We start from the raw sequence: 27,464 nt of genomic DNA, 5'->3' as shown, positions 1-27,464 counted from the left end.
TTTTCTTCTATTTCTTAATGTATTTCTTAAAATGGAGCATTAAATACTAACACAATGCCAGAGAAAATGAATTTTGAACTGTGTTTATAATGATGGTAGTTTGCAGTTCTTTAGGCGATACCTGGTGAAGGTACCATCAAGTACTGAAAGTCTGAGTGTACAGAGAACTGCATTTCTTTTCAAAAAGCCAATGACCCACTTAGGTCTTAAACGCTAGCTCAGCCCCTTAGTAAGGCCTTTACACCCTCCTCAATCAAGTTGACCTTCCATAGGAAACAATATAAGCATATCCTTTCAATAAGGTCTTACAAAAAAAACTTACGTAAATTATAGTTATGAATATACAAATGTACTTAGTCTAGTACACTAAAACTACACTGCGATATCAATTTTCACCTTTCGGGCTTGCAAAAATTCTCCCATTCGAGAGCACACCTTGGCAAGGCTATGAGGAAGCATGTACATTCGTATGTTGCTGACGGGAGGAAAAATAGGGACTGATCTCACACCTGGCGCTGTGGCGGTACCTATCAAAATTACAAAGGCTTAGGGCTCAGCTATCATTTTAAGCAACAATCTCAAAATAATTTTTATCCAGTAATATAAATAGACACTTTGTTTAGTGCCAGTGTAAGAAGTATAATGATTTAATAAAGTTGATTAGTCCATTAAAAAAAATTTACAAAGGCATGTCTTTTGACCCCACAATCTCATTTCAGCAAATGTATCCTACAAGCATGGTAACATTCATAGTGTGAACTGCCATGTGGACTGGGTTATTTACTGCAGCATCATTTAAAATAGCAAAATGGTGTGGATAAAATATAATATACACATACAAAGGACTGGGTGCAACTGAGAGAGAATAAATGAATGAATAAATAAGGGAAATTTCTATGTACAAATGTGGACAGGTCTCCAAGATAATGGTTAAGTATAAGGAAAAGTGCTAAAGAGTGTTTTTATTTTTTAAATGGAAGAAAAGGCAAGAACATATAAGCAAATGCTTATAATTTTATATATATGTGTGTAAAATACATACAGAAACTCTAGGGGATTACATAAGAAATCATAAAGGTAGTTATGAAGGAAGGTAATGGGGTGGATAGGCTATTTACTCTGAATCTCAGCCTTCTTATCTTCATATTAGAGAACATAACTCTACTTATCTCATAAATTATGAGAATTAAACGAAATTTTGAAAATACTCTGTAAGGTGGTAGACATAGAGCAGAAATGGAATAGCCGTTTCTTCCTTTCTCTTAAAGTTACTACAGTAATAACCATGTCACACAGGGGTCAGCAAAGTCTGGCCTGTGGGCCAAATATAGCCCCCACCCCCGCACACAGACCTGTTTTTGTAAATAGTTGTAGTGGAACACAGCCACATTCATTCCTTTATGTCAGCGATTTTCAGCTGGTGTGCCGCAAGAATTTTTAAAACATGCAATACCTGACTATTTAGACAGGGGCACTGACTGACCTCTTTTCCCTTAGATTGTCAAATTAAAAAAATGATAGCAGCCAACACAATAGCCATCCAGTGTGAATGAATCAAAATTATACCTAATTTTTTTGTCAGGTTGGCAAAAAATATGTTTGTTTGTTGTGCTACAGAATTTTAGTAATTAGTTTATGTGTGCCATGAGATGAAAAAGGTTGAAAATCGCTGCTTTATTGTTTGGTTGCTATGGGCTACAATACAGGAACAGAACTGAGTAGTTTTAACAGAAACTGTATGACTATGCAAAGCCTAAAACATTTACTGTCTAGTCCTTCATAGAAAATTTTGCCAACTCCTAGTCTAACGGATTTATGGCCCTTCAATCTGCAATTCTCTAATCACCCTACGATGAATCTTAAGCCAGATCTCTCTCCCAGACCACATGTCTGTGAATGGCTGGTCTTGGCTCACTCAGACCTACTCTTGTATCTTTACAAAGGTCTCCCAAAAGCTGCAAAGATCAATCATCATCGCTTATGGCTCGGAACCGGTCTCAGTCGTGTAAGCAAGATTAAGAAAGATGATATCATCTATACCACTCTGCCCTTGTACCACAGCGCTGCGCTTATGATTGGCTTACATGGATGCATTGTGGCTGGTAAGCTTTTTCTCTCAACAAGGCAATGAAGGTCAGTATACATTCACATCTACTCATAAGAAAAAGTAATTCAAAATTTGGCTACTCTCCTGTGTGGTAGGAAGGTGTTAATAACAAAGCTATTTGACTCACACCTGGCAAGCAGATATTTAAATAATTTTTTTCATGCCTGTTTACCTAATAGTATAATGCTATAATTGTTCAGTATGTCAAGGAAGAAACTTATAAAAATATTTGATGTCTTTATCCAGGTCAAAACATTTGATTCTTTTTGTTTTACCATTTTTATTTTTTTTTTTTTTGAGAAAGAGGGGTGGGTGTGGAAAGAATATCAAATATCAATGCAAGAGTGATCATTCAGCTGCCTCCTGCAGGCCTCTTATAAGGGATTGAGCCTACAACCCAAGCATGTGCTCTGACTAGGAATTGAACCAGCAGCCTTTCCATGAATAGGATGACACTTGACCAACTGAGCCACAGCAGCCAAGGCAAACACTTGATTCTTATATTCCATACATAATTCTCTGCCATCATTTCCATTTTTAGAAATCTGAATGTTGGTCTCTATCAGCATCTCATTTGAACTTTTCCTTCAGTTGTTCCCATTCTATTTTATTCCTCCCTACTCCTACAACTCCTCAGCTCTGGTCAGAATACCTGGCTTGTCACATCCTCTCTTTCCTTCTCAAACTTTACTGTTCAAAACAGAGTTGCCACCCTCTCTTCTTTCAGTAGGATTGGTGCTAATCTTTCTTACATTAAGGCTCTGTCTTGTATCCACCTCTTCCAGGAAACCATCTCTAATGCTCTAAGCTAAAAAACTTAACTCTTTCTCACCATGTTATTTTATTATAAATAATTATATATGTGTATACAGGGTATCCCCCCAAAAAAATGTATACACACTTTAACAGCTCATAGCTCAATTTTGAAAATGAAATGTATTTTAATAAGCACTGCCTTTATAATTATTCCAAGTATGTGTATACATTTTTGGGGGGACACACACACACACATATATATATATATATATATATATACAATTGCCCAAGACCCTGCTCCTTTCCCTCACCAACTTAGCTGCTATAAAACACTTAGCCCCATATCAGCCTCCAAATCAGCTAGAAATTAGTGGCCCTGATCATATTCATTTCTCAAGAGCTAATGCAAATCCTACCTCTTCCAAAAATTGCCTTTCTCAGCCCTTGCTGAGAAAGGCACACACACACACACACACACACATACACACACACACACATACACACACACTCATACACTCACATTCCCTTCAGGACTTGCTTGAACCTTTTATTTATTGCACACTGACTTTTTTATGTCTTCTTCTGTCTAGATTGGAAGCTCCTACAGGACAAAACCAGGTCTCATTTGGGGTTTTATGCATTGAATATACTTGGTACTCAGCACATTTATGAGTGTAATACTTGTGGCACTCTTCTTACTAACCCTTTCTATTCCTTCTCTGTAGGTGCCACCCTAGTTTTGCGGAACAAATTTTCAGCCAGCCAGTTCTGGGATGATTGCAGAAAATATAATGTCACTGTCATTCAATATATCGGTGAACTGCTTCGGTATTTATGCAACTCACCCCAGGTAACTCCTCATGTTTTATTATCTTTTTTAAATGGATAAGATGGGAATTCAAGTCAGTTTGGGTCTGGGCTTTTGCTGGTTTGCATCTATCAGTTTTTATTTTTAGACTTTAATTATTTGTCACAACAAAGTGCTTGGCACCACCCCATCGCACAGAAGAGATTTGCTGAATAACATTTGCTTTTAATATTATTACTCCCTACCTTTGTTCCTGTTTTCATATCTTACCCTCTTTTCCACTCTCTGCCTATTTAAAACCTACTCACTTTCAAAGCTGAGCTCAAATGACTGTTTATGTCAAACCTACTTGGGTCACTCCAACAAGAGTCATTACTCTCCACCCTACATCATTTCACATCTACCCCATGGTGGCCCTTGTCCCATTGCAGGTGTTTGTCTTCATGTCTCCCGTTCTCCCTGGGGAATAAAAGTTTTGATGGCTGGGACCACATCTTGTCTCCCTGCCTTCTCTTATACCAAAGGCATTCAGGAAACTTAGTTTATGTTACTTGAATGAATAAATCCCTATGTGGCTTTGAAACTAAGTCTGATGCCCCAGAGTAACTCCAAGGGCCCTGGATCTATCCCGTTTACATTTGTCCAGATATCTTGATGGAATATTTGTAAGAGCACCTCCTGCCCAGTCCCTCAGTTCTCACCAGATCAGGCTTCTCAACAGTGGCACTGATGACATTTTCGGTCCCTTCACCCTTTGCTGTATGGACGTATTGAATGCACTGTAGGATACTTAGTAACATCTTTGGCTTTTACCCAGGACATGCCAGTAGTATCCTTCCACTCTTCTTTCCCCAACTCCTGATAATCAAACTGTCTTGAAACACTCCGGATGTCCCCTGGCAGGCAAAATCATCCTCAGTTAAAAAAATACTAGACTAGGCAATGCAGTAAATTCACCAGATTCTACTTCCTTTAATCATTTCACTCATCATATGAAAATAAATTGGAAGGATCGCTAAGTTAATAAATTACTATTTATAAACATTAGTTATGATCAACTTATTTAACAGCTGCTGTGTATAAGAATTTTGTGTGTAAGACGTTTAAGTATTGTAAGAAGCTCTAGCCCAGTTCTCTCATTCGTTTTGAACCACATGTCACCTCATCAGAGGCCCCTGCTATTAACAATGAAGTTATCACCTGCCTTTTACTGCTCATTTCATGGGTTACTGCTTTTCGCAGCACTGTCACATCTGACACAGTCCAGGTCTGCATGACTGTTGTCTGTCTCCCCCAATTAAATGAAATCTCCATGCCAGATCCCTAGCACCAAGATCTGTTATCTGGCACATCCTAGGCAGTAACAAATTTTGCCGAATGAACATCTAAGTTCTTACCAAGGAAAGACATAATTAAGTTAAAGGAGGTAATATGTTCCCCCAAAATGTTAGGGCTTCACACTTATTATTCTGATTTGGGGGGCAGATTCAAAGGATTCATGAGGGTCATACTTAGCGGTAAGCGGGGTTAGGACCTCTTCTACAGCAATTTCTGTTGGTGTCATCATTGAATTTTTTTCACATAGTTTTCCATCTGTTCCTCAAGGTTGCATGACTCTCTTTTAAAACCCAGAAACCCATCTGAGGCCCTTCTGTTTGGCTTTTCTTCTCTGTCTAAAGTTACCTCCTTGTCAAATAGAAGTCTCCTGAGGGAGAGCATGTTATTTCTATTAGTTCTATCGGGATCTGCCTTTGGACTTGAGGAAAAGAAACATTTGTGTGTAGCTCTTTCAGGCTCACACACACTCTAATAATATACCACTACACACCCATTTGATGGCTACTACCAAAAAAACAGAAAACAACAAGGGTTGGCAAGGATGTGGAGAAATTGGAACCCTGTGTACTGTTGGTGGGAATGTAAAATGGTACAGTTACTGTGGAAAACAGTTCCTCTAAAAATAAAATTGCCATATGATCCAGCAATTCCTCTTCTGAGTACATATCCAGGAGAACTTAAAGCAATGTCTCAAAGAGCTATTTGTATACCATGTTCATAACAGCATTGTTCATAATAGCTAAAATATGGATGGAAGCAACCCAAGTGTCCATGGATGGATGGATGGATAAGCAAAAAGCTGAGGCACAGGAAGCTACACAGATTCTGAAAATCTCTTGGCATGTAAATTTGCTCAGAAGGAAAAAGTGGTAACTTATGCTTATGAACTTGCTTTTTAAAAGTAGTTATATTGTTCACCATGAAGCTGAGTTCTCCCTCAGAATTACCCTCCTCCATTCTCTTGTCTATAAGCATAAACTGGCTACTGGAGTTCTAAAAACTGTACGGGGGAAAGGGAGCTGGGGGTTTCCCTGGTCAGTAAGTATCAATAGATATTTACTCAATATCTATTTCCAGTGCCTCACCCCTTCCCTGCTGGCTCTTGGGATCCTTGACTTCAAAACCTCTCTAGGTCCTCTCCAGCGAATAAACCTCCTGTCTATCTAGGGAGGGAGAGGGGCAGCAGGTCTAGCTGTTTCCTACACAGACTTTCACTTTCAAAAATCCTCTGACACCTCATCCCATCTTCAGTTGTGTTTGGTGTCTTCAATGTCTTGTTGGCACCTGCCTCTTGTTTCACCTCCCTCAGTCCTGCGATGTCACTGACCTGCCTCTCTCTGCTCTGTACTACATAGTTCCCTGTTGCTATGCCTCTTGGTTTCTAAGACAATATACATCTTTTTATTGTCCTCCTGAGTTCTGGGAGACTTCCAAGAAGTGAAAGGGCAGAAGGTATTCACCATCTTAAAAAAAAAAAATTTCCTGAGTCCATGTTCTTACCAGTGAATATGCTAGGCTTCAGCCTGCCTCCCTAGGAGAGGAGAAAGCACCCACTGACAGGAATAGAGGGGTGAGGCTCAATGTCTCTGCTCTACAGAGAGGCCTCTCTCCCTCCAGGGGATCTCCCAACTGCGGCCACAGGACTGTCTGAAACACGCTCTCCCACATCACTCTTCCATGAAAGGCCCCGTTAGGATGCTTTGCCACATTCACAATTCATTCTCAGTAAAGCAAAGCCCTTCTCATCTGGCCCAGTCAAGCCCAGTCTCACCTTCTGCCACACTGCTCACAGTTAGTTCCCAATATGCCAGGCCCTTCATCCCACCACTCTGCAGCTCTGCACGTGCCTTCCAGCTAACCAGAGGCCCTTCTTTCTCTGGATGGCTAGGATACCCTCTGCACTCTTCACAACACACCTTCTGTGGCACCTTCCCTGATTCTGCTCTTTCCCAACTTCCTCTTGCCTGTCCCTGTCCTGGCCCCACAGGTCAAACTGGTCACTCTTCACTCGCGCTGTTACATACCTCTCTGTTCTGTTTTCTGCCAGAATGGCGGTGATACAGAGATAGACATTTGGGGCTACGAAATGACCACAGAGATTACCTAGTTTTGGAAGGATGGCAGATAACATTAGGATATAAGCTGAGTTTATCCAGCTATTTCAGAGTTATGGTCTACCTTATTTCCCCTTCCTAATATCATGCCTGCTATGTGTGGCCCCTAGATCTCTTTTCTGGTTCCCTTTTCCTCCTCCTACCCGGGTCACACTCTTTGTAGGCAGGACAAAATCTCATTTAACCCCTTCAGTCCCTAATTGGAGTAGAGAAACATTCAGCTTTAGAGGTATCTTGTTCCAATAAATAACAGGGTCACTGAATGATGCTGTCTTTTTAGGCAATGACACAAACTAAATGGGAACTGACAGCTACACATGACAGGAAATGAACCAAACTAGCCTTTCATTGTGAAGAGGTGCTCAGAATGCTAAGCCCCAAATATAAATGGAAGACGGGTAAATAGATAAGACTCTTCAACAATAATACTGTAAAAAAAAAAAAAATTTCTTAAGTTGCTATCCAACACCTCCCTCAACATTAGATAAGAGTGATTGTCTAATTTGAGTATCTTCTCTTATTTCTTCCTTTGTGTATGTGGCAGAATTTTCTTTGATTCGTTCAATGAATATGTATAGAGCACCTACTATGAGCTGCCCCCTCTCCCACCCTAGAGAGAGAAAAAGGAGGTTTATTCACTGGAGAGGACCGAGAGAGGCTTTGAACTGAAGGGTCCCAAGAGCCAGCAGGAAAGGGGTGAGGCACTGGAAATAGAGATTGAGTAAATATCTACTTACTGACCAGGGAAACCCCCAGCTCCCTTTCTCCGGTAGAGCTTTTAGAACTCCAGTAGCCAGTTTATGCTTATAGACAAGAGAATGGAGGAGGGTAATTCTGGGAGAACTCAGCTTTCCCAGAAAAGAAATTAGACTTTGGTCACTGCCCATCACCAGATAGAGCAGCCCACCGAACAATAGCCTCTCCCCACCACATAAGGCTACTGAAACAACTTAAAAAAAAAAAAAAAAAAATATATATATATATATATATATATATATATATATATATATATGTGTGTGTGTGTGTGTGTGTGTGTGTGTGTGTGTGTGTGTGTATATATATATATATATATATATATATATATATATATAATTTCAGAGAGAAAATGAGAGGAAGAGAGAGAGATAGAAACATCAATGATGAGAATCATTGATTACCTGCCTCCTACATGCCCCTTACTGGGTACTGAGCCCAAAACCCAAGCATGTACCTTGACTGGAAATCAAACTGTAACCTCCTGATTCATAGGTTGACACTCGACCACTGAGCCACACCAAACATCTTTTAGTTGCCTTATTTTCAAATATAAATAGCCATTAAGGTCCAGCAGACACCTGAGAAAAGCCTCCAACAGGAATGATCATTTAAAGCACATGTGTCAAACACAAGGCCTGCGGGCCAAATCCAGCCCGCCAGGCCTTGCAATGTGGCCCGCACCGCGCTGTCATCACTGCACTCCGCTGTCAGTTTATAACATTGTCAGTTTATGACTGTTCAGTAAACCATTCGGCCCGCGATTTAGGCTGGATTTTAGATTTTGGCCCCTTCTCTGATTGAGTTCGACACCCCTAATTTAAAGAAAAGAAACAGCAGCCTTAATTCAAATAACAGGAAAAACTTCCCAGAAATCAGTAATTAATATCCTCAGAGATATAAAAGATATTATATCCATAAAACAAAAATAGTATGCTATCAAAGAAATAATAAGATCTCCTGAAAAAAATATATTTGAAAATATTTTTTATCTTTAGAAAGTTTGGAAGATAAAATTAAAAAATCTTCCAGAAAGTTGAAGAATAGGTAAAGTGATGGACATGAGTGGAGGCAATGTAAGAAAATTAGAATATCAATCCAAAAGATCCAACATCTAATTAATAGGAAATCAGGAAAAGAATAAAGAAAATATAAAGGAGGAAATTATCAAAGAAATAATACCAAAAAAAAACTTTCAAGAACTGAAGGACAGTTTGAAAAGGCCAATAGAGTACCCAATGAAAACTATGTCAGGATGAAATTTAAGACCAAAAAATGAGGAAGAAAAGATCCTGTAAGAATAACATTTGACCTGCCAACAACAACACTCCAGGATGGAAGACACAGGAGCAGTGCCTTCAAAATGCTAAAAGTGTTGCCTATCTAGAATTATATATCCAATCAAATTATTGATCAAGCGTACAATAAGAATAATTTTAGACATCCAAAGTCTCAAAATAATTTACCTCCTACTAGTAATACATCCTCCTTCAGGAAGTTACTAGAAAAAAATGTTCCTCCCAAACAGGAGCGTGAAGGAGAGAGATGAAACCCTAGGACCTGGGAAGGAGAGGGAAGGGAAGCGCCAGGCCTGGGGAGCAACTAGTCCAGACTGGAGCTGAGGCTCAAAGGAGCCTAACGGAAATTATATCATCTGATTGATCTCACGATGAGGAAAATTTTTCTTAGAGGCTGTTGGAAAATGAGAAAATACCTACAAAGAGAAACTAGAAAAGCAAAGCAAATGGGCAGGGAGGTGATTAATTCTAGGAGAAACAGAAATTTATTCAAGAATTTAATCATAGTATATCACTTGACTCATCAAATTGAGCAAAGCAATTTGAACACTGAATATTGATTTTACCAGAAATTGTGACATTGAGGAAATGGGAGAGAGCTTGATTCTCATCTAGCACAATAGGAAATCAATAAGTATTGTCTAAAATTGATTAACCAAAAGATAGTAGTATAAGCCTTTAATCTATACTAATAAAAGGGTTTTATGCTAACTAGAGGCCCGGTGCATGAAATTCGTGCATGGAGAAGGGGTGTCCCTCAGCCCAGCCTGGGACCCCTTGAGGATGTCCGACTGCCCATTTAGGCCCGATCCTGGTGGTTGGACATCCGTCTCACAATCCAGGAGTGCTGGCTACCAATCACTCGCCTGCCTCTGCCTGATTGCCACTAACTGCTTCTGCCTGCCAGCCAAATCACCCCTAACCACTCCCCTGCAAGCCTGATCAACACCTTACTGCTCCCCAGCCTGCCCAATTGCCCTTAACTGCCTTCTCCTGCTGGCCTGGTCACCCCTAACTGCCCTCCCCTGCCAAACTGGTCACCCCTAACTGTCCTCCCCTGCAGGCCTGGTCACCCCTAACAGCTCTCCCTTGCAGGTTTGCCCCCACAATTGCCCTCCCCTGCAGGCCTGAGTCCTCCCAACTGCCCTCCCTTGCTGGCCTGGTCTCCCCCAACTGTTCTCTGCCAGCCCGGTCACCCCTAACTGCCCACAACTGCCCTCCCCTGCAGGCCATCTTGTGGTGGCCATCTTGTGTCCACATGGGGGCAGCCATCTTTGACCACATGGGGGCGGCCATCTTGTGTCTTGGAGTGATGCTCAATTTGCATATTACTTTTTTATTAAATAGGATTAGATCAGATGGGCCAGACTTCCTTCCAGACAAAGCCATGGTGGCAGGGGCAAGGCAGAGGCAGTTAGGGGCTATCAGGCTGGCAGGGGAGAGTGGTTAGGGGTGATCATGCCAGCAAAGGAGAGCAGTTAGGGGCGGTTAGGCAAGCAGAGGCAGTGAGGGGCCGTCAGGCAGGCAAACAGAGTAGTTAGGGGTGATCAGGAAGGCAGGCAGAGTGGTTGGGCGATCAGGCAGGCAGGAAGGTGAGCAGTTAGCAGCCAGTGGTCCTGGATTTTGAGAGGGATGTCCGACTGCCAATTTACAGGATTGGGCCTAAACTGGCAGTCAGACATCCCCCAATGGATCCCAGGCCACGCTGAGGGACCCACCTCCCCACGAATTTCATGCACCAGGCCTCTAGTTTAGAAATAAGAGAATAAGAAACAGCTATAAGTTAAAAGGGTGGTGAGCTGGGACAAAGGATGAGAACAGAGAAGTGAATTAACAGCTCCCTTCATCTAAAAGCCTTTCAGTACTATTCAATTCTTAAACTATTATATGTATCTGTCACTCTTTTTTTTTTTTCTTCTTTTTTTAACTAAGGAAAAAAAGCACTTTCTGAAGGCACATAGATTGGAATTTGAATCTTGGAGAAACTATGTTGCAGCCAGAATGATTTTGGCAAATTATTTTAATCCTCTCAGGTTTAATTTCCTCAATTGTTATTTGAAGCAAATGCTTTGATGGGGTTCTTTAGTAACCTAGGGAAATGCCTGGCACATAGTAAAGCACTCAGTGAAAGCCCTCTGCTACTCTGATTACCGGGGCCCTACATTCCCCTCTGGCTACACTGACCTCTCACCCTCCATCGGCCATTAAATCCCGTGAGGATTTAAGCACCCAGGTGTTTTTGCACGTCGCAGCTCACCTCTAGTGTGGAGTAGAAGGTTTGATCCTTTCAAAGAAAGCTGAGCCAGATGACCTTTGACTTCGCATACAGCTGGTTCTTTTGAGGAGTGGCTTTGGTGATGTGAAAACACCATGTCTCCTCTGGGAAAGGAAAACCCGAGTCGCAGCCAGTACACTCAGCCTTCTCACTCTTGGGTGAGAACCAGCCATCTCAGAAGGCTCCAGGATCTCGAGGTTTGTGTGTGTGTCCACAAACATTTCCAGCCTAGAGCCTTAATCTCTTCTGTTGACGTAATAAGATCCCTCAGATTATGATGAAAACTGAGCCCATGGTATTGTGACTATGCCTGCCCCAGCTACCTGCTACCGCAGGTGACAGCTGCACCTGTGAGGCTGGCCCACTCCCACACAGCCAGGGCACCTGCAGCCTCCTGCACCCACCGCCCTGCCCTGTGCTGGTGTCACAGCTACTAACTGTTGAACAGGGAAGTGGAGGGTTTCCTGGTGGAGTTATTTCCTCTTTTCCTTCAGGGATTACATTATATGCAAAGCACAGGTTCAGGTACTGTGAATTATATACCCTGTTTCCCCGAAAATAAGACAGTGTCTTATATTAATGTTTTTCTCCCAAAGTTGCGCTAGGTCTTATTTTCAGGGGATGTCTTATCTTTCCATGCGCTAGGTCTTATTTTTGGAGGATGTCTTATTTTCAGGGAAACTCGGTAGAAATATATTTGACCTCAAGGACATTTACAATCTAATGGGGTGGTCAGCTGTGGCAAAGGATAATATATTAATGGCCTAGTGCATGAAATTCGTGCATGGCTTGGGGGGTGTCCCTCACCCTCTCCAATCTGGGACCCCTCAGGGGATGTCCTACTGCTGGTTTAGGCCTGATCCCTGTGGACATTCCTCTCATAATCTGGAACCACTGGCTCCTACCCTCTCACCTGCCTGTCTGCTTGATCGCCTCTAACCACTCTGCCTGCCAGCCTCCTCACCCCAACTGCCCCCCCTGCCAGCCTGCTTGCTCCCAACTGCTCCCCCGCCCCCCTTGCTGGCCGGCTCACTCCCAACTTCTCCCACCACCAGCCTGATCTCCTCCAACTGCCTTCCCCTCCTGGCCTGATCGCCCCTAACCACCTCTGCCTCAACCTTACCACTATGGCTTTGTCTGGGTGGTGGCCACAGAGCCAGCTGGGTTAACTAAGGAATCCAAGCCTCCCACCTGCTCCAGCCAGCTCTGTTGCTCCAGCCGGCACCGCCATCTTTGTCACATCAATTTGCATATTCCCTCCTTATTGGCTGTGGGTGCTGCCATCTTTATCGTGAATTGACGGTTAATGTGCATATTACTCTTTTATTAGATAGGCTATTTGGTTTCAAAGGTGTTTACAATCTATTGGGGGGAGATAGATGTTCACCACCCAGTAGACAAGGAAATGAACTAAGAGGGTGATTGTGGGCTGCATTCAGAATAAGTAAGGTCTTGAGTTTACATGCTAGACTGTTACTTGGGAGTTTCTCACATGGGCCTAGGAGCAGGTAAGCCCAGGTCATGGGTTTGTTTGTTTTTTTTAATATATTTTATTGATTTTTTTACAGAGAGGAAGAGAGAGGGATAGAGAGTTAGAAACATCAATGAGAGAGAATCATGGATCTCTTGCACACCACCTACTGGGGATGTGCCCGCAACCAAGGTACATGCCCTTGACCAGAATTGAACCTGGGACCTTTCAGTCCGCAGGCCGACGCTCTATCCACTGAGCCAAATCGGTTTCAGCCATGGGTTATTTTTAAGCAAAAGGAAGTATCCTTCCAGTATCTGTGATCTTCTATTCTTGGAATGGCTGTGAGGCACAGCAGTGGTGGGGGGTGAGGGTCTCTGAAAAGCTGGCATTTCTTACTGAGAACAGTGACTATGGACAGATGGGATGCCACAGAATTCATTATCCCAATGGAGACACTTGGGAGTGAAAGGAGTGTAACAAGCACATCAGGACAACAGCATACGCTGAGACATGCCTTGGCAAACCTTGGTCTCCCTACATAACAGGTATTATAAAAGGGAATAGATTCAGTGACCTCTGGACTTAGAATTCATCCAGTTTCAAACAGCTTTTCAGGTACCATTAGATTGTAAATGCTTTTGAGGCCAAATAGACATCTATATCATCTGCAGTACCTGGCACAGTTCTCTATACATTTCCTCCTTGGTAAGGTTGCTCAGGCGGCCCAGTTTTTACCAGTGGCCAGCATCTGTCCACCTCTCTGGTTAGGATTCCTGAAAGAGCTTCTGCACCTGCGTTTTGACCAAGAAGCTACTTAAAAATTAAATGCATATATGCTGCTCCCCAGGTCCCTTGGCTCCTCCCACATGGAAACCAATTCAAGGCTTGCTTTGGTTTGGTGTATACGTGCCTTATCCAGACCCTCACCTTTATCAGAGGACTGCCTCTCTCTTCAAATAGTTCTTGTCCAAGAGGAGCCCCTATTCCTAAATCACTTCACAGTGATTCCACAGAGTAGGGAAGGATATATATATATATACTCTGTGAGCATATGCTCTTCAAAGCAAAATGCTGTTCTATCCAAGAAATTAAAACTTGATGTTTGAAGCAAGTCCTCATTACCCAGCACTTTTACCCCATTCTATTCAGTTTTTCGTTAGAATAGAAATCATAGAGTAACAAAATATACAAGTTAAAACTATATTTATTATTTACCTGCCTCTCCCACATGGCTGTGATCTCCTTGAGGACATCAATTGCCTTATTAACTTAAAATCCTATATAATAAAAGACTAATATGCAAAGCAACCAAATAGCAGAACGACCAGTCGCTATGACATGCACTGACCACCAGGGGGCATATGTTCAACACAGGAGCTACCCCCTGGTGGTCAGTGCACTGCCACAGAGGGAGCACTGCTCACAGCTCTCCCCTCCTCTGTGGCAGTGCTGAGGACCCCTCGGGATGTCCAACTACTGGCTTAGGCCTGCATCCCCTGAAGTGTCCCGGACTGTGAGAGAGTGCAGGCTGGGTTGAGAGACCCTCCCCCGCCCCCACCCCACCCCCAGTGCACTAATGTTGTGCACTGGGCCTCTAGTATAATTATAAAAACCATAGGTTTAGGCATATTTGCAGGAGCCTCATAAATGATATGGTTGAGTGGAATGCACCCCAATCTTAACCCCCCCCTTTCTTGCTGGCACAAGCTCTCCTTTACTTCTTACATTCAAAACAGCTTTTCCTTTTGTGATTTTTATTTATAGCGAAGCATATTCCTCCCAGGCCACTGATGCAACTGAGAGCCAGCTTTCTCCTACTCTCCTGTCCCTGTGGGGCAGTTTCATTGTCTCGGTCTTGTGCCCGCTGGTCTATCTGTTAAATGAGGGTATGAGCAAGATGATTCTCTCCAGGCCCCTCAGGCTCTAATATGATTGCTCTTTAATGGCTCTGTGGAAAATGACCTTTTTCCTTGGGCTGCATTCCTAGTTTTCTTCTTCCTTGTCGAGTGAAAAATCATTGCTTCAGATCGTTCTAGTCTCTGACACATCTTTGCCACATAGCCCCTCCTTTCTGGCAATTCACTAAAATTCACCAGCACCATCAAGAAAACATCAATACACTGTTCTAGCTTCCGATTGGATATGGATTAAATGTTGGCATCACTGAGTTCTGTCAAATTGTCTCAGCTTGCCTCTAAAAAATCAAAATGGGAAAATATGGATTAAATGTTGGTCCAGACTGCACGTGTTGAGGGAAAGGAGGAGTTATGTGCATGAGTGATGTGTTCACTAAGGTGAATTCATGATCACCATAAGTATGTGGAAACATAAAGCCAGTTATTCATAGGTGAGTACTGTCTCCAGAGATGTTTCAATTTGGTCTCCTCCTCCTCCTCCTCCAACAGAAACCAAACGACCGTGATCACAAAGTGAGAGTAGCCTTGGGAAATGGCTTGCGAGGAGATGTGTGGAGAGAATTCATCAAGAGATTTGGGGACATTCACATTTATGAGTTCTATGCTGCCACTGAAGGCAATATCGGCTTCGTGAATTACACGAGAAAAATTGGTGCTGTTGGGAGAGTAAACTACCTACAGAGAGTAAGTACATTGAAAAATGAGAGCACATATAGGCAGTTTTCAGAATACAGAGATTTCTTAAAAGCTATGTCATGATGATGTTTTTTATCAGAATTTCATAAAGCATCAGAGCTGCGATCCATTTATATCACCAAGAGAGGTTTTGTTCAGTCTCTGTAACAAGGACCTCAGGAAGATCAGGTGCTGTAATTTAAAAATCTTAATTTCTGTGAATGACAACCCATATGCCTTTGCCATCTGCAACTCAGGTAAAGTTTTCCTATGTCACTTATATGTGTACTAGAGGCCCAATGCACAAAGGTTTGTGCAAGAATGGGCCTTCCTTCCCCTGGCTGCCAGCACTGCCTTCGCTGCAGTCAGAGCCACCTTTTCACTCCAGCCTGCAACCACCTTTCCGCCTTCCCACGTGCCCAGAGGCCTGGAGCAGCTGGGGCGGTGCAGAACACCAGCATCCTGCCCCACCCTCACCACCCCCACACACACTGCTTGGCGCCTGCTTATACAAATTAACCCACCATCTTTGTTGGGTTAGTTTACATACTCACTCCTGATTGGCTGGTAGGCATTGCAAAGGTATTGTCAATTTGCATCTTACTCTTTTCTTAGTGTAGATAGGATAAAACACCTGAACATTACCAGTTCCGTAAGTTTACCATACTCTGTGAAATGGTGAAATGTGGTATTTCCATTTCATTGTGCTGTGAATTACTACCAACTGAGGAACTTTTTACATATAAAGGGGCAGGGCCTCAGCCCCTAAGCTTCGGATGCAGACATCTTGAGGAGAAGCCCAGGCATCAGTGTTTTCTGAAAGCTCTGCAGCCAGAGATAAGAAGCATTATCTTAAAACGTTTGTGTTCTAGTAACTGCATTAAAAAGATACTTCTTATTAGTTGAGATGTAATTGACATATAACATTATATTAGTTTCCGGTGTACAACATAATGACTCAATATTTGTATATATTGCAAAATGACCACTACAATAAGTCTCGTTAACATCCATCACCTCATATAGTTATCATTGTTCTTCTTGTGATGATAAGAACTTTTTTTTTAATTCTCACCTGAGAATATTTTTGCCATTGCTTTTTCAGAGTGGAAGGGGAGGATGAAGTGAAGGGAGAGAGAGAGAAAAACATCTATGTGAGAAAGCCACCTCCACTAGGGGTGGGGAGCAAACCTGAAATCCAAGTACATGCCCTTGACTGGGAGTCAAACCCACGACCCTTCGGTGAGCAAGCCATACTCTAACCATTGAGCACACCAGCCTGATCTGTCATAAGGACTTTTAAGATCTACTCTCTCAGCAACTTTCAAGTATGCAACACAGTATTATTAACTAATAGCGCCCTGGTACATAGATTCGTGCACATTGAAAGGAAATTAATTAGAAGGTGACTGGCAGGTCGGAACTGAGCAAAATGGGCCGGACACACCCTGGAGCCAACCTCCCATGTCCCTCCCCAGCTAGCCTTACCTGGGACAACACTGGCTCAAAGGGCATCTGCGGACTGGGCAGGGTCCCTCTGTCAGGTGTGGTTCCTCAGCCTGGAACTGGCTCTCTGACATCCCTCGAGGGGTCCTGGATTACAAAAGTGTGGTTCTCAGGTGACACACCCCAGAATCAGTCTCCCTCCTCTCTTGTTTCAGGTGTGTCACCCAAGAACCACAGCTGTCAAGTCACCACAGCTTGGCAGCTCCTGCATTGAGCATCTGCCCTCTGGTGGTCAGTGCACATCATAGCTACTGGTCAGAGCATCTCCCTGGTGGTTATTGCACATCATAGCTACCAGTTGGACAGTCAGATGGTCAGACAGTCACTTAGGCTTTTATATAGAAAGAGAGAGGCCCAGTGCACAAATTCATGCATGGGTGGGGTTCAGCTGGCCTAACCTGATCAGGGCTGATCAGGCTGGGCCGGCTGGAGGAAGGGACCACAAGTGGTTGGCTGGCCAGCCCCACACCCTGGTTGAACTTCTAGTCAAACTAGTCAAGGGGACAATTTGCATATTAGCCTTTTATTATATATGATAGATAGTCACCATACTGTACATTACATACCCAGGACTTATTTATTTTATTACTGGAAATATCTATATTTTAACCATGTTCACCCATTTTTTTAAGTAAACATATCCTCACCAAATGATGTGTTATTATTGATTTTAGAAAGAGAGAGAGAGTGACATCGATCAATTGCCTCTTGTTCACACCCAACCGGATCTAACCTAGGCATGTGCCCTGACTGAGATTCGAACCTGCAACCTTGCAGTTTATAGGATGACACTCCAACCAACTGAGCCACACCAGCCAGAGCCACTTTCACCCATTTTTTACCTATTCTTCACGCCTCACCCCTGGCAATCACCAATCTGTTCTCTAAATTTATGAATTCATTCTTTTTTCAGATTCAACATCTAATGAGATCATGTAATATTTGTCTTTCTCTGTCTGACTTATTTCATTTAGCATAATGTCCTCAAGTTTCATCCATGTTGTTGCAAGTGACAAGATTTAATTTTTATGGGTGAATAATATTCCCTGTATATATACATATCACTGTATATACACCACACTTTATTTATCCTCTCATCTATCAATGGACATCTAAGTTGTTTCCATGTTTTTGCTATTTTAAGTAATGCTGCAATGAACATAGAGGTGCATGCATCTTTCTAATTACTGCTTTCGTTTCCTTTGGATAAATACTCCAGAAATGGAACTGCTAGATCATATGGTAGTTCCACTTTTAACTTTTTGAGGAAACTCCATAGTTTTCCATTGTGGCTTTACCAATCTGCATTCCCACCAACAGTGCACAAGGGTTCCCTTTTCTCCACATCCCCTTCAGCATTTGTTATTTCTTTTTTATATATATATTCTTTTATTGATTTCAGAGAGGAAGGGAGAAAGAGATAGAAACATGATGAGAATCATTGATTGGCTGTCTCCTTCACACCCTCTACTGGTGATCAAGTCCTCAATGTGCCCTGACTGGGAATTGAATCATGACCTCCTGGTTCATAGATCAACACTCAACCACTGAGCTACACCAGCCAGGCTCTTGTCTTTTTTATAGTAGCCATTCACAAAGAAGTGAAGTGCTATCTCATTGTGGTTTTGATTTGCATTTCCCTTATAATTAGTGATGCTCAACATCTTTTCAGGCACCTATGGGTTATCTACATGTCTTCTCTGGAAAATGTCTATTCAGATTATTTGTCTACTTGTGAATTGAATTGTTTGTTTTGCTATTGATCTGTATAAGTTCTTTATTTATTTTGAATACTAACCTTTTATCAGTTAAATGATTGACATTTCCTGTTTTTAAGCCAACTCATATGTGTATACTAACCTCTTATCAGATAAATGTTTGACATTTCCTATTTTTAAGCCAGAAGTCTCTTTTATTGCCTGGGATCTCCAGACAATCTCTTTGCCATTTTTGTGCTCAAGCAGTCAATCTCCCAGGTGACCACCTATTCTTCAAAATCTTAGGAAATGCTGAGCCTCCACTGGCTTGAGCAGTGGCTGCTGTCTTTATGCCTCTGGTAACTTGCCCTGGCCAAAACAGCCACCCATGGCTCCCAAGTAATCTGTGTCTCCAGGGACTGACCAGGAGAGTACAGAGGGCAGTGATGCAGGAGCATAAGAGATTTGGCTCTAGAGATCAACTCCAGCATATGGCTGAATGATCCAGGGAAAATCACTTTTTAAAAAATATATATATATTGTATTGATTTCTTACAGAGAGGAAGGGAGAGAGATAGAGAGCTAGAAACGTCAATGAGAGAGAAACATCGACCAGCTGCCTCTTGCACACCCCCTACCGGGGATGTGCTCACAACCGATGTACATGCCCTTAACCAGAATCGAACCTGGGACCTTTCAGTCCGCAGACCGACGCTCTACCACTGAGCCAAACTGGTTTCGGCACAAATCACTTTTATGTTCTGTAGACCTCAATTCATCATCTGTAAAATAGAGATTAAAAAGAGAAAATATAGAGCCAGGCCCAAACTCAGTGTTGTTAAAGGAAAAGTGTTGTTGAAAGGACTCAATTAAATAAGTTATGAAAAGACCATTAGAGGATGTAGCCCGAATGCCTGTCACATAATAGCCTGGAATAATTGTTAGCTATTATGATAATTTTAATTCCATTCCTTCTATTTATAGGCATTCCCGAGTCCAAGACACCTCCCTGACAGTGACAGCCAAACCCATACTACGCAGGTCTCTCCACTGTCCTCTACACCTGGGCCAACCAGTATGGTAGCCACTAGCTAAGTGTAGCTATGTAAACTTAAATTGCATAAATAAAAATTTTAATTTAGTCCTTCATTCACTCTAGCCATCTCTCAAGTGTTCAGTAGCCATACTTTGTGATTACCATGTTGAGCGGTACAGATAGAGAATACTTCCATCATCATAGAAAATTCTACTGGGCAGCACCACTAGAGACTGAAAATCGATTTCCCACTCCATACTGGGAGAGGGGCTGTCTTCGCTAGTTTCGCTGTCTTCAGCCCAGGCTGTACTAGCCCAGACCTTGAATACCCACGCTAAATGCAGTTCAGAATAAGAGAGGGCACAAAGCTGGGCCGAGGCACGGTGCAAGCTGTCTGTGTTGTTAGGATGAGTTACAAGGAAACAAACCACATGTAAGGACCTTAGGAGTTGGTGCTGTATGCTACTAGTTCTTTGTATCACATCCATTGATCGCTGTGTTTTTAACAAATCTATGTTTTAAAATATTCACTTCCTTTACTGAGAGTTTATACTCCTTGATGGTGATAATGGTCAGAATGGTGGTTAACTTGACTGAAGGGGCAGGAGGAAACTTCCTAAGGTAATGAAAATGTTTTTAGTATCTTAATCTGGGTGGTAGGTACATGGGTGTACACACATATAAAATTCACCAACCTATACGCTTAAGATAGGTGTTCTTTATATACTTTATGCATGCAGTACTACAAAAAAAAAATGTGAAAATGAATGCTTAAAATTATCTATTTTAATTTTGCTAGAAAGTTGTATCTTACGAGCTGATTAAATATGATGTGGAGAAAGATGAACCTGTGCGAAATGAAAATGGATATTGCATCAAAGTTCCCAAAGGTACAGTGGATTTTTATTCAACTAACCATTCATTTTCTTCTTCTTTTTTTTTAATTTTTTTAATTTTGAGAGAGAGAATTATTTGTTGTTTCACTTATTTATGCATTCATTGGTTGATCCTTATATGTACCCTGACCTGGGATTGAACCTATAACCTTGGCATATGGGGATGAGGCTCTAGCCAACTGAGTCCCCAGCTAGGAACTAAGCTGTCATTTTCTTACCTTGACAAAGTGACTGTTAGGAACTAACATATCATTGCTAAAATGAACACCTGATAAATTTATCAGAATGGAGTGGGGAAAGAGATATATTTTTGTATACTCGAAATAGTTACAGAAACTCTAAAAGATACTAATTTAACCACTACATGTAACATAATTGTAGTTTGAAACCTAGCTTAACAACTTCTTGATTGTGAGGTTAGCATTTTGTGAGAAGAGATATATAATTACTAGAGGATCAGTACATGAAATTTGTGCACCAGGGGAGGAGGGGAGAGTGTCTCTCAGCTGAGTCTGCACCTTCTTAAATCTGGGACCCCTCGAGCGATGTCCCACTGCCCATTTAGGCCCGATCCCTTTCACAATCCAGGACTGCTGGCTCCCAACTGCTCTCCCCTGCAAGCCTGGTCTCTCCCAACTTTCCTCCCCTGCTGGCCATCTTGTGGCGGCCATCTTTGACCACAAGGGGGTTGGCCATCTTGTATGTTGGAGTGATGGTCAATTTGCATATTACCTCTTTATTAGATAGGATGGTTAGAAAACTATAGTTTTAGGGAGTCTTTACCTTTACGCTTAAACTACTGTTCATTTGTTTAATTATGAGTATAAAAGAGGGGTCTTCAAACTACGGCCCGCGGGCCACATGCAGCCCCCAGGGGAGTCTGATCCTGCCCGCCAGGTTTTTTGGGCAGTGAGCGCAGCCAAGGTGTTACAGTAGGGATTAGTAGTTCATATAGTCCGGCCCTCCAGCTCTCTGAGGGACCGTGATCTGGCCCCCACTTTAAAAAGTTTGAGGACCCCTGGTATAAATCATTATTCAGTAAAAGGTTAGCATTTAAACATTACAAATGTGTGGCCATATAGAGTAATATGTGTACATAGTAAATGTATATGTGTGTATATGATGTATATGAATATACATGCAATGTGTAGCCAGCCTGCTGCTAATGAATTGCATGGCATCAAATTTAAGAGGTTAATAATAAAATGTGCCCACTGCAAGCTCATAAAATAATAATGTACTTTCTTCTGTCTTAGGTGAAGTTGGACTCCTAGTTTGCAGAATCACAGAACTTACACCATTTAGTGGCTATGCTGGAGGGAAAACTCAGACAGAAAAGAAAAAACTGAGAGACGTCTTTAAGAAAGGAGATGTCTATTTCAACAGTGGCGATCTCTTAATGATTGACCATGACAATTTCATCTACTTCCACGACAGAGTTGGCGATACATTCCGGTGGGTTTCTCTGAATTATGGAGGAACATGCATAGTTTGGCGTACTCCTAAATTGGAATCCCATTCCATGTTGGTTATGGTACTCCATTTTCTTCTATCTCTTTAGCATGTCAATTTTTTTAAATATATTTTATTGATTTTTCACAGAGAGGAAGGGAGAGGGATAGAGAGCTAGAAACATCGATGAGAGAGATACATCGACCAGCTGCCTTCTGCACACCCTCCACCGGGGATGTGCCTGCAACCGGAATCAAACCTGGGACCCGTCAGTCCACAGACCGACTGAGCCAAACTGGTTTCAGCTCTTTAGCATATCAATTCAACCTCCTGTATTCCTAGAGAAAAAGGAGCAAAATATCTGAGGAGTCACTCTTCAATGCACAGTTAACTTGGTTTAGCAACACCAGGTGAAAGTAAGGTGGGAAACCTTAGTATATATACTAATATGTCTCTCAATAGCTTAGTCCGTCCAGTTCCTTCATTATTACATGTCACCCATAGGACAGCCAGGGATCTTCAGTTTTCAATTATGGGGCTTTCCTTCAGCTAAAACCAAAGGCAAACTGAGGTGGAGCTGATTCAGTTGAAGAAGTGAGGGATTTGGAGCCCCACCTGTTTCTCTTGCTCTCCATCCCCAACCAGGTGGCTCCCCACAGAACCCCCAAGACAGTGCAGCAGTTGAAAGTCATAATAATAGATCAGGAAATGAATTCCCAACAACAGCACGATCCTCCAGCCTCATAACACCTTTGCTTAATCATCTTCCTCCATGAGCTCCCTGAGGCCAGGCCCCAGCTCCCAGCACAGTGCCTGACACACATAATTCCTTTTTGTATGAACGAATGAGGAAGGGATGGAAGTTGTATATTGAAGTAGAAAGAGGGTGGATTTGAATGAGAACAGAGTTTCCAGGCTCACCTCTGCCCCTGAACATCTGTGTTATCAAGGCAGGTAGCCTTTCTCTACCGTTTCTTCATCCATGAAAGGAGGGTCCCTCTGATCCTCATTGTTCCTTCCCTCTGTAATATTCCCTAACTCAGGATCCCTGTCATTATTTTATGCCACCTTCATGTCATGGAAAAAAAAAAAAAAATCCCAGTAAGGAGAAAATCGACTTCTAAGAGATACAAAGAAAAAACTGTTTTAATGTAAAAAAAAGAAGAAGAAAAAATTTTATGAAGTGAAAAATAGCACTTGGTTGGGCACTAACATTATAGTCTCCTTGCAAATAAAGTATGATATTTTATCTTATTAAGAGCTTTCTCATTGCCCTGAGACCCTTAAATACAAATATGAACTTTAATTAAACAAAAGTTCAATTGAATGAAACAGCAACCAAAGTTAGAGAATGAAGAAAGGGAGAGACCCACATACAGCAAAAAGTCATTGGTGGGTTTTTGTTTGGTTTTGGTTTTGGTTAATCCTCACCTGAGGATGATTTTTTCCCATTGATTTTTAGAGAGTGGAAGGGAAGGGGAGAGAGAGAGAGAAACATCAATGTGAGAGAGACGTATGGATCGGTTGCCTCCCACACACAGCCCAACCGGAGCCGGAGATCGAGCCTGCCACCGAAGCACATGCCTTTGACTGGAATCAAACCCTCCATCCTTCGGTCTGAGGGCTGGCGCTGAGCAAGCCGGCTAGGACCATTGATGGTTTACTTTTTATTTCCAGTGCCTTTCTTAGGCCAAGTCTGTGTTTTGACATTAGAACAAAGTCATGTTTCATGTGGCTAGGTTGAAATTCCACATTTTATTACTTAGGAGTATGCCTTTGTCTTTTGTTCCTCAAGCAGGATGCCTCTCCCATGATGAAGTCAGGGAATTTGGGGACCAAGCTGAGGTATAGAGTGCAGCCACCTCACAGAGGTCTGGAGGGAACCAGCTACTCCTTGTCATTGTATCCAGAGCCAGAGACCACCTGTGACCTCTGCTAACCTCACCTTTTCTTCCAGGTGGAAAGGAGAAAACGTGGCCACCACTGAAGTTGCTGACACACTGGGACTGGTTGATTTTGTCCAAGAAGCAAATGTTTATGGAGTTCCTGTGCCAGGTATGCATGAGATATTCTAAATCTGTGCCTAAATCGTTATCATTTTAACCCCAGGGCAAGCTATGTCATTGCCTTCTCCTGTCAGCCACTTGAGTAAGGGGCTGTGTGTGGCTTATGTTCCTTTCTAAATCAGCCCGGTCAGCACACCTGAACCTGGCCTTCCTCTGTGGCTCAGCTCCCAGCTGGGTTCCCCGATAAGCCACGTCTCTCCAGTTCCATGCTGCATCTGGAACTCCTCAAGAAAAGATCGGAACCCTGGAGAGCTGGGAGATGGGATGTGAGACACAAGTAAGAGCAAGTGCAGTTGCTAAGAGAAGAAATTGGGAAGCAGCTGGCTTTGTCCAGACTCTTCTTTTAAAGCAGGTCCCTGACCCACTTAGCCCACCCAACTGAGTTTCAGAATCATGACACAGAGCAGTGTCACCACCGAGCCTTTTTCCATAGACCTGCTTCTGCCAGCAGCTTAGGGAGTGCCCAGGTCTGACTTGGAATCCTGGCTCCAATACCTGCTGGCTGTTTGGCTTCAGGCAAATCACTAACCTTTTGCACTCCTCTGTCCCCTCTCAGGGGACATCAGAATTCTAGCATATCACTCGGATGTCCCCTCTCAGGGGACATTGCAGTTTATTAGTGATTACGGGGAATTGAGTTATTTCAACGCACGTTTCTGCCGCAAAGTAGCGTCGAGTAGCCTGGTAGCCAATGTCCAGAATGGTTCAGAGTGCAAAGGGCTAAAATTAGGGGTAATACCAGTCCTGTAGTGAAGGTTGTCTAGAGAACTAATTCACTTCAATGAGATAAATAGTAAAAATATATTTGTCAGACATGAGGGTTGTCATGAGGAGAAATCATTTTTATTATAGACCTGTGCACAGGTCTATTATGCACAGGTGCACAGGTTTTATTATGAATTTGTGCACAGGTGGGGTCCCTCGGCCTGGCCAGTGATCAAGGTCGATCAGGGCTGGCTGGGGGGGCGGGGGAGGGACCACGGGAAGTTGGCACACCGTGGGAGGTTGGCTGTGGAAGCGCACTGACTGCCAGGGAGCAGCTCCTGCATTGAGCATATGCCCCCTGGTGGTCAGTACCCATCATAGCTACTGGCCGGTCATCTGGTCATAAAGGTCACCTTGGCTTTTAAATATATAGATGTCAGAGAAGACACTATATCACTGTCCAAATATGAGATGCTATGGGTGTTAGTACTCCCCCAGAATTCAGGATGTGGGATTCCACCTACAGGCAAAACAGAAACCCCACAGTTCCTTTTCCTGAGCTGTGACGGTTGCATGTGACCTTGTACTGCCCTTTTACTTCTCAAAGAATATTCAGGACTTTCTCTTACCTGTTCCTCTCCAACCCTGTGGCAGCAGCACAATGGGAAGTGTAGCCACACCCGGGTCCCAGAGCGTGAGTTGTACAATAGAATACGTCTCATGTTGGACCTCAGGCTGAATTAGCACAAGCGTGGTTGCCAGCCATCACACCATACGGGGCTCTCACAGACCTCACCTGGAATGTTGCACACACTTTTATTTGCTGAACTTTAAATGGTAACAACACAAAAGAATGTGTAGGAGAAGGTGAGAGAATCTAGGAAGTGGAATGGAAGGGCCAGTGTGACTCCTGAGCCAGCAGCACCATCCTCCTCACCCGGGAGCTTCTTGAAAATCCTCCAAATGACTTTCTGGGGTGGGGCCAGGGAACGGTGTTTTAACAAGTCCTTTAAGAGATTCCTTTATCTTAAAAACTGTTTTAATTTATTTTAGAGAGAAGAAAGAAGCGGGGGTGGGGGGACACAGAGAAACATCAGTGTGAGAAAGAAGCATCAGTGCATTGTCTCCTGACCAGTAATGAAAATGGTAACCTTTTTGGTGCATGGGACAATGCTCAACCAACTGAGCCACACCAGCCAGGGCTAAGTGATTCTTCAAAACACTGAAGTCTAATGTTGGAGTGATAAAAATGTTCTAGAACTAGATGCTGGTGGTAGTAGAACAAAATTGTGAATGTACTAAATGCCACTGAATTGTACACTTTAAAATGGTTAAAGTGACGAGTTATATGTTTTACACAATTTAGAGACAATGCACTAAAGTCTTGAAAAGCACTGACACGTAGTGATTCCCAAAACCTTGCCAATAGGAATCATCGGGGAAACCTTTTAAAGCCCAGTCTAATGGATCAGAACCTCGAGTTTGGGGCTCAGAATTTTCTTGTTTTCTTTCTTTCTTTCTTTTTAAATTCCCAAGTGGCTGTAATGACCAGGAATGTGTAGGAGCCACTGATATAGAACAAAGAAAAGGAAGCTAATGGTGTTCAAATGCTAGACGTCAGATAAAACAAGGAGCCAGTGTGTTCGTCCCGCTCCAATGTGCAGAATGAAAACAAGGGGCTGAAATGACCAGGGAGCCAGTGTTAGCCTGAGAACCTGCTCTCACCTGAGCAGCCAACACAGAGAGGGTTGTGTCCTGAGGTAGGGACTGTCCCACCAGCTGGAGGGTATGAAGAGGCAGGGTGTCCACCTGGGATCCTGTGAGGATTCTGACAGCAGAGAGAAATCAGAGGTGAGCTCTAGAGATGAGCGAGGTGAACTCTGGAGTCCCTCCCAACGTTCAGGTTCTGGGATCCTCATGGGGCCTTCTCCGGTCTCAGTTTTGGACCAGGAGGTCCAAAGAGGGAACGTCTAGGTTTAGGCTTAGAAGGGAGTTGGGTTTTTATAGGTGTCACACCAGCACTGTCCAACTGCTCTCTACAACTGTTATTATCAGTCGAATGTTCTGCAGTGACCAACGTGTTCTATAGCTGCACTGTCCAGTGTGGTGTCCAGTAGCCTGCATGTGACTGTCCAGCAACTGCAATGTGGCTAGTGCAGCTGAGGAACCGAATTTTTCACTTCAATTCTGTAATTCATTGTAAGAGCCACATGTGACCGGTGGCTACCGCGTTGGGCAGCTGCTCTAGAGAAGCCCTGGCCAGAACTGCTGCAGACTGGAGCCTCCCCGCTGGATCCGAACCAGCCCAGACCAACCTGCAGGAGCCTGGGTGGAGGCCTGAGACCCTACAGGCCCCTTCCCCTCCCTGCGAGTGCCAGAGCAAGAAGCAGGGATCCCGTCGACACTGAAGATTCGTGTTGCAGCGGCTTCTGCCTTAATTCTGAAAGGTTTAATTGGAGTCATTTGAGATTCCTGAGATAGGTGCCTTCCCGAGAGCTACCAGGGACCCCTCGAGAAAGGGGGTCCAGATGTCCCGCCTCCCTCAGATCAGAGGCAGATAAAACATTTTTCCTCTTGGTTTCCGCCTCCTTT

General features: G+C 43.0%; 1 protein-coding gene across 2 annotated transcripts in view; it reads left to right on the top strand.

Moving 5' to 3' along the window:
- The window catches only part of SLC27A2 (solute carrier family 27 member 2), a 40,397-nt gene that overhangs the window by 10,098 nt on the left and 2,835 nt on the right, over nt 1-27,464 (top strand). The window contains exons 3-8 of one of the 2 annotated variants that reach the window (XM_084894243.1): nt 1,944-2,102; nt 3,589-3,713; nt 15,329-15,523; nt 20,553-20,643; nt 21,906-22,104; nt 24,059-24,156. In XM_084894243.1, the coding sequence (XP_084750369.1) occupies nt 1,944-2,102; nt 3,589-3,713; nt 15,329-15,523; nt 20,553-20,643; nt 21,906-22,104; nt 24,059-24,156 (867 nt within the window). The remainder of the gene's footprint in view (nt 1-1,943; nt 2,103-3,588; nt 3,714-15,328; nt 15,524-20,552; nt 20,644-21,905; nt 22,105-24,058; nt 24,157-27,464) is intronic. The other variant, XM_084894244.1, reaches the window with a different exon arrangement.

This window comes from Pipistrellus hanaki (assembly GCF_964339955.1).
Source record: "Pipistrellus hanaki genome assembly, chromosome: 1".
NCBI lineage: Eukaryota > Metazoa > Chordata > Mammalia > Chiroptera > Vespertilionidae > Pipistrellus > Pipistrellus hanaki.
This window is presented reverse-complemented; position numbering and strand designations above follow the sequence as displayed.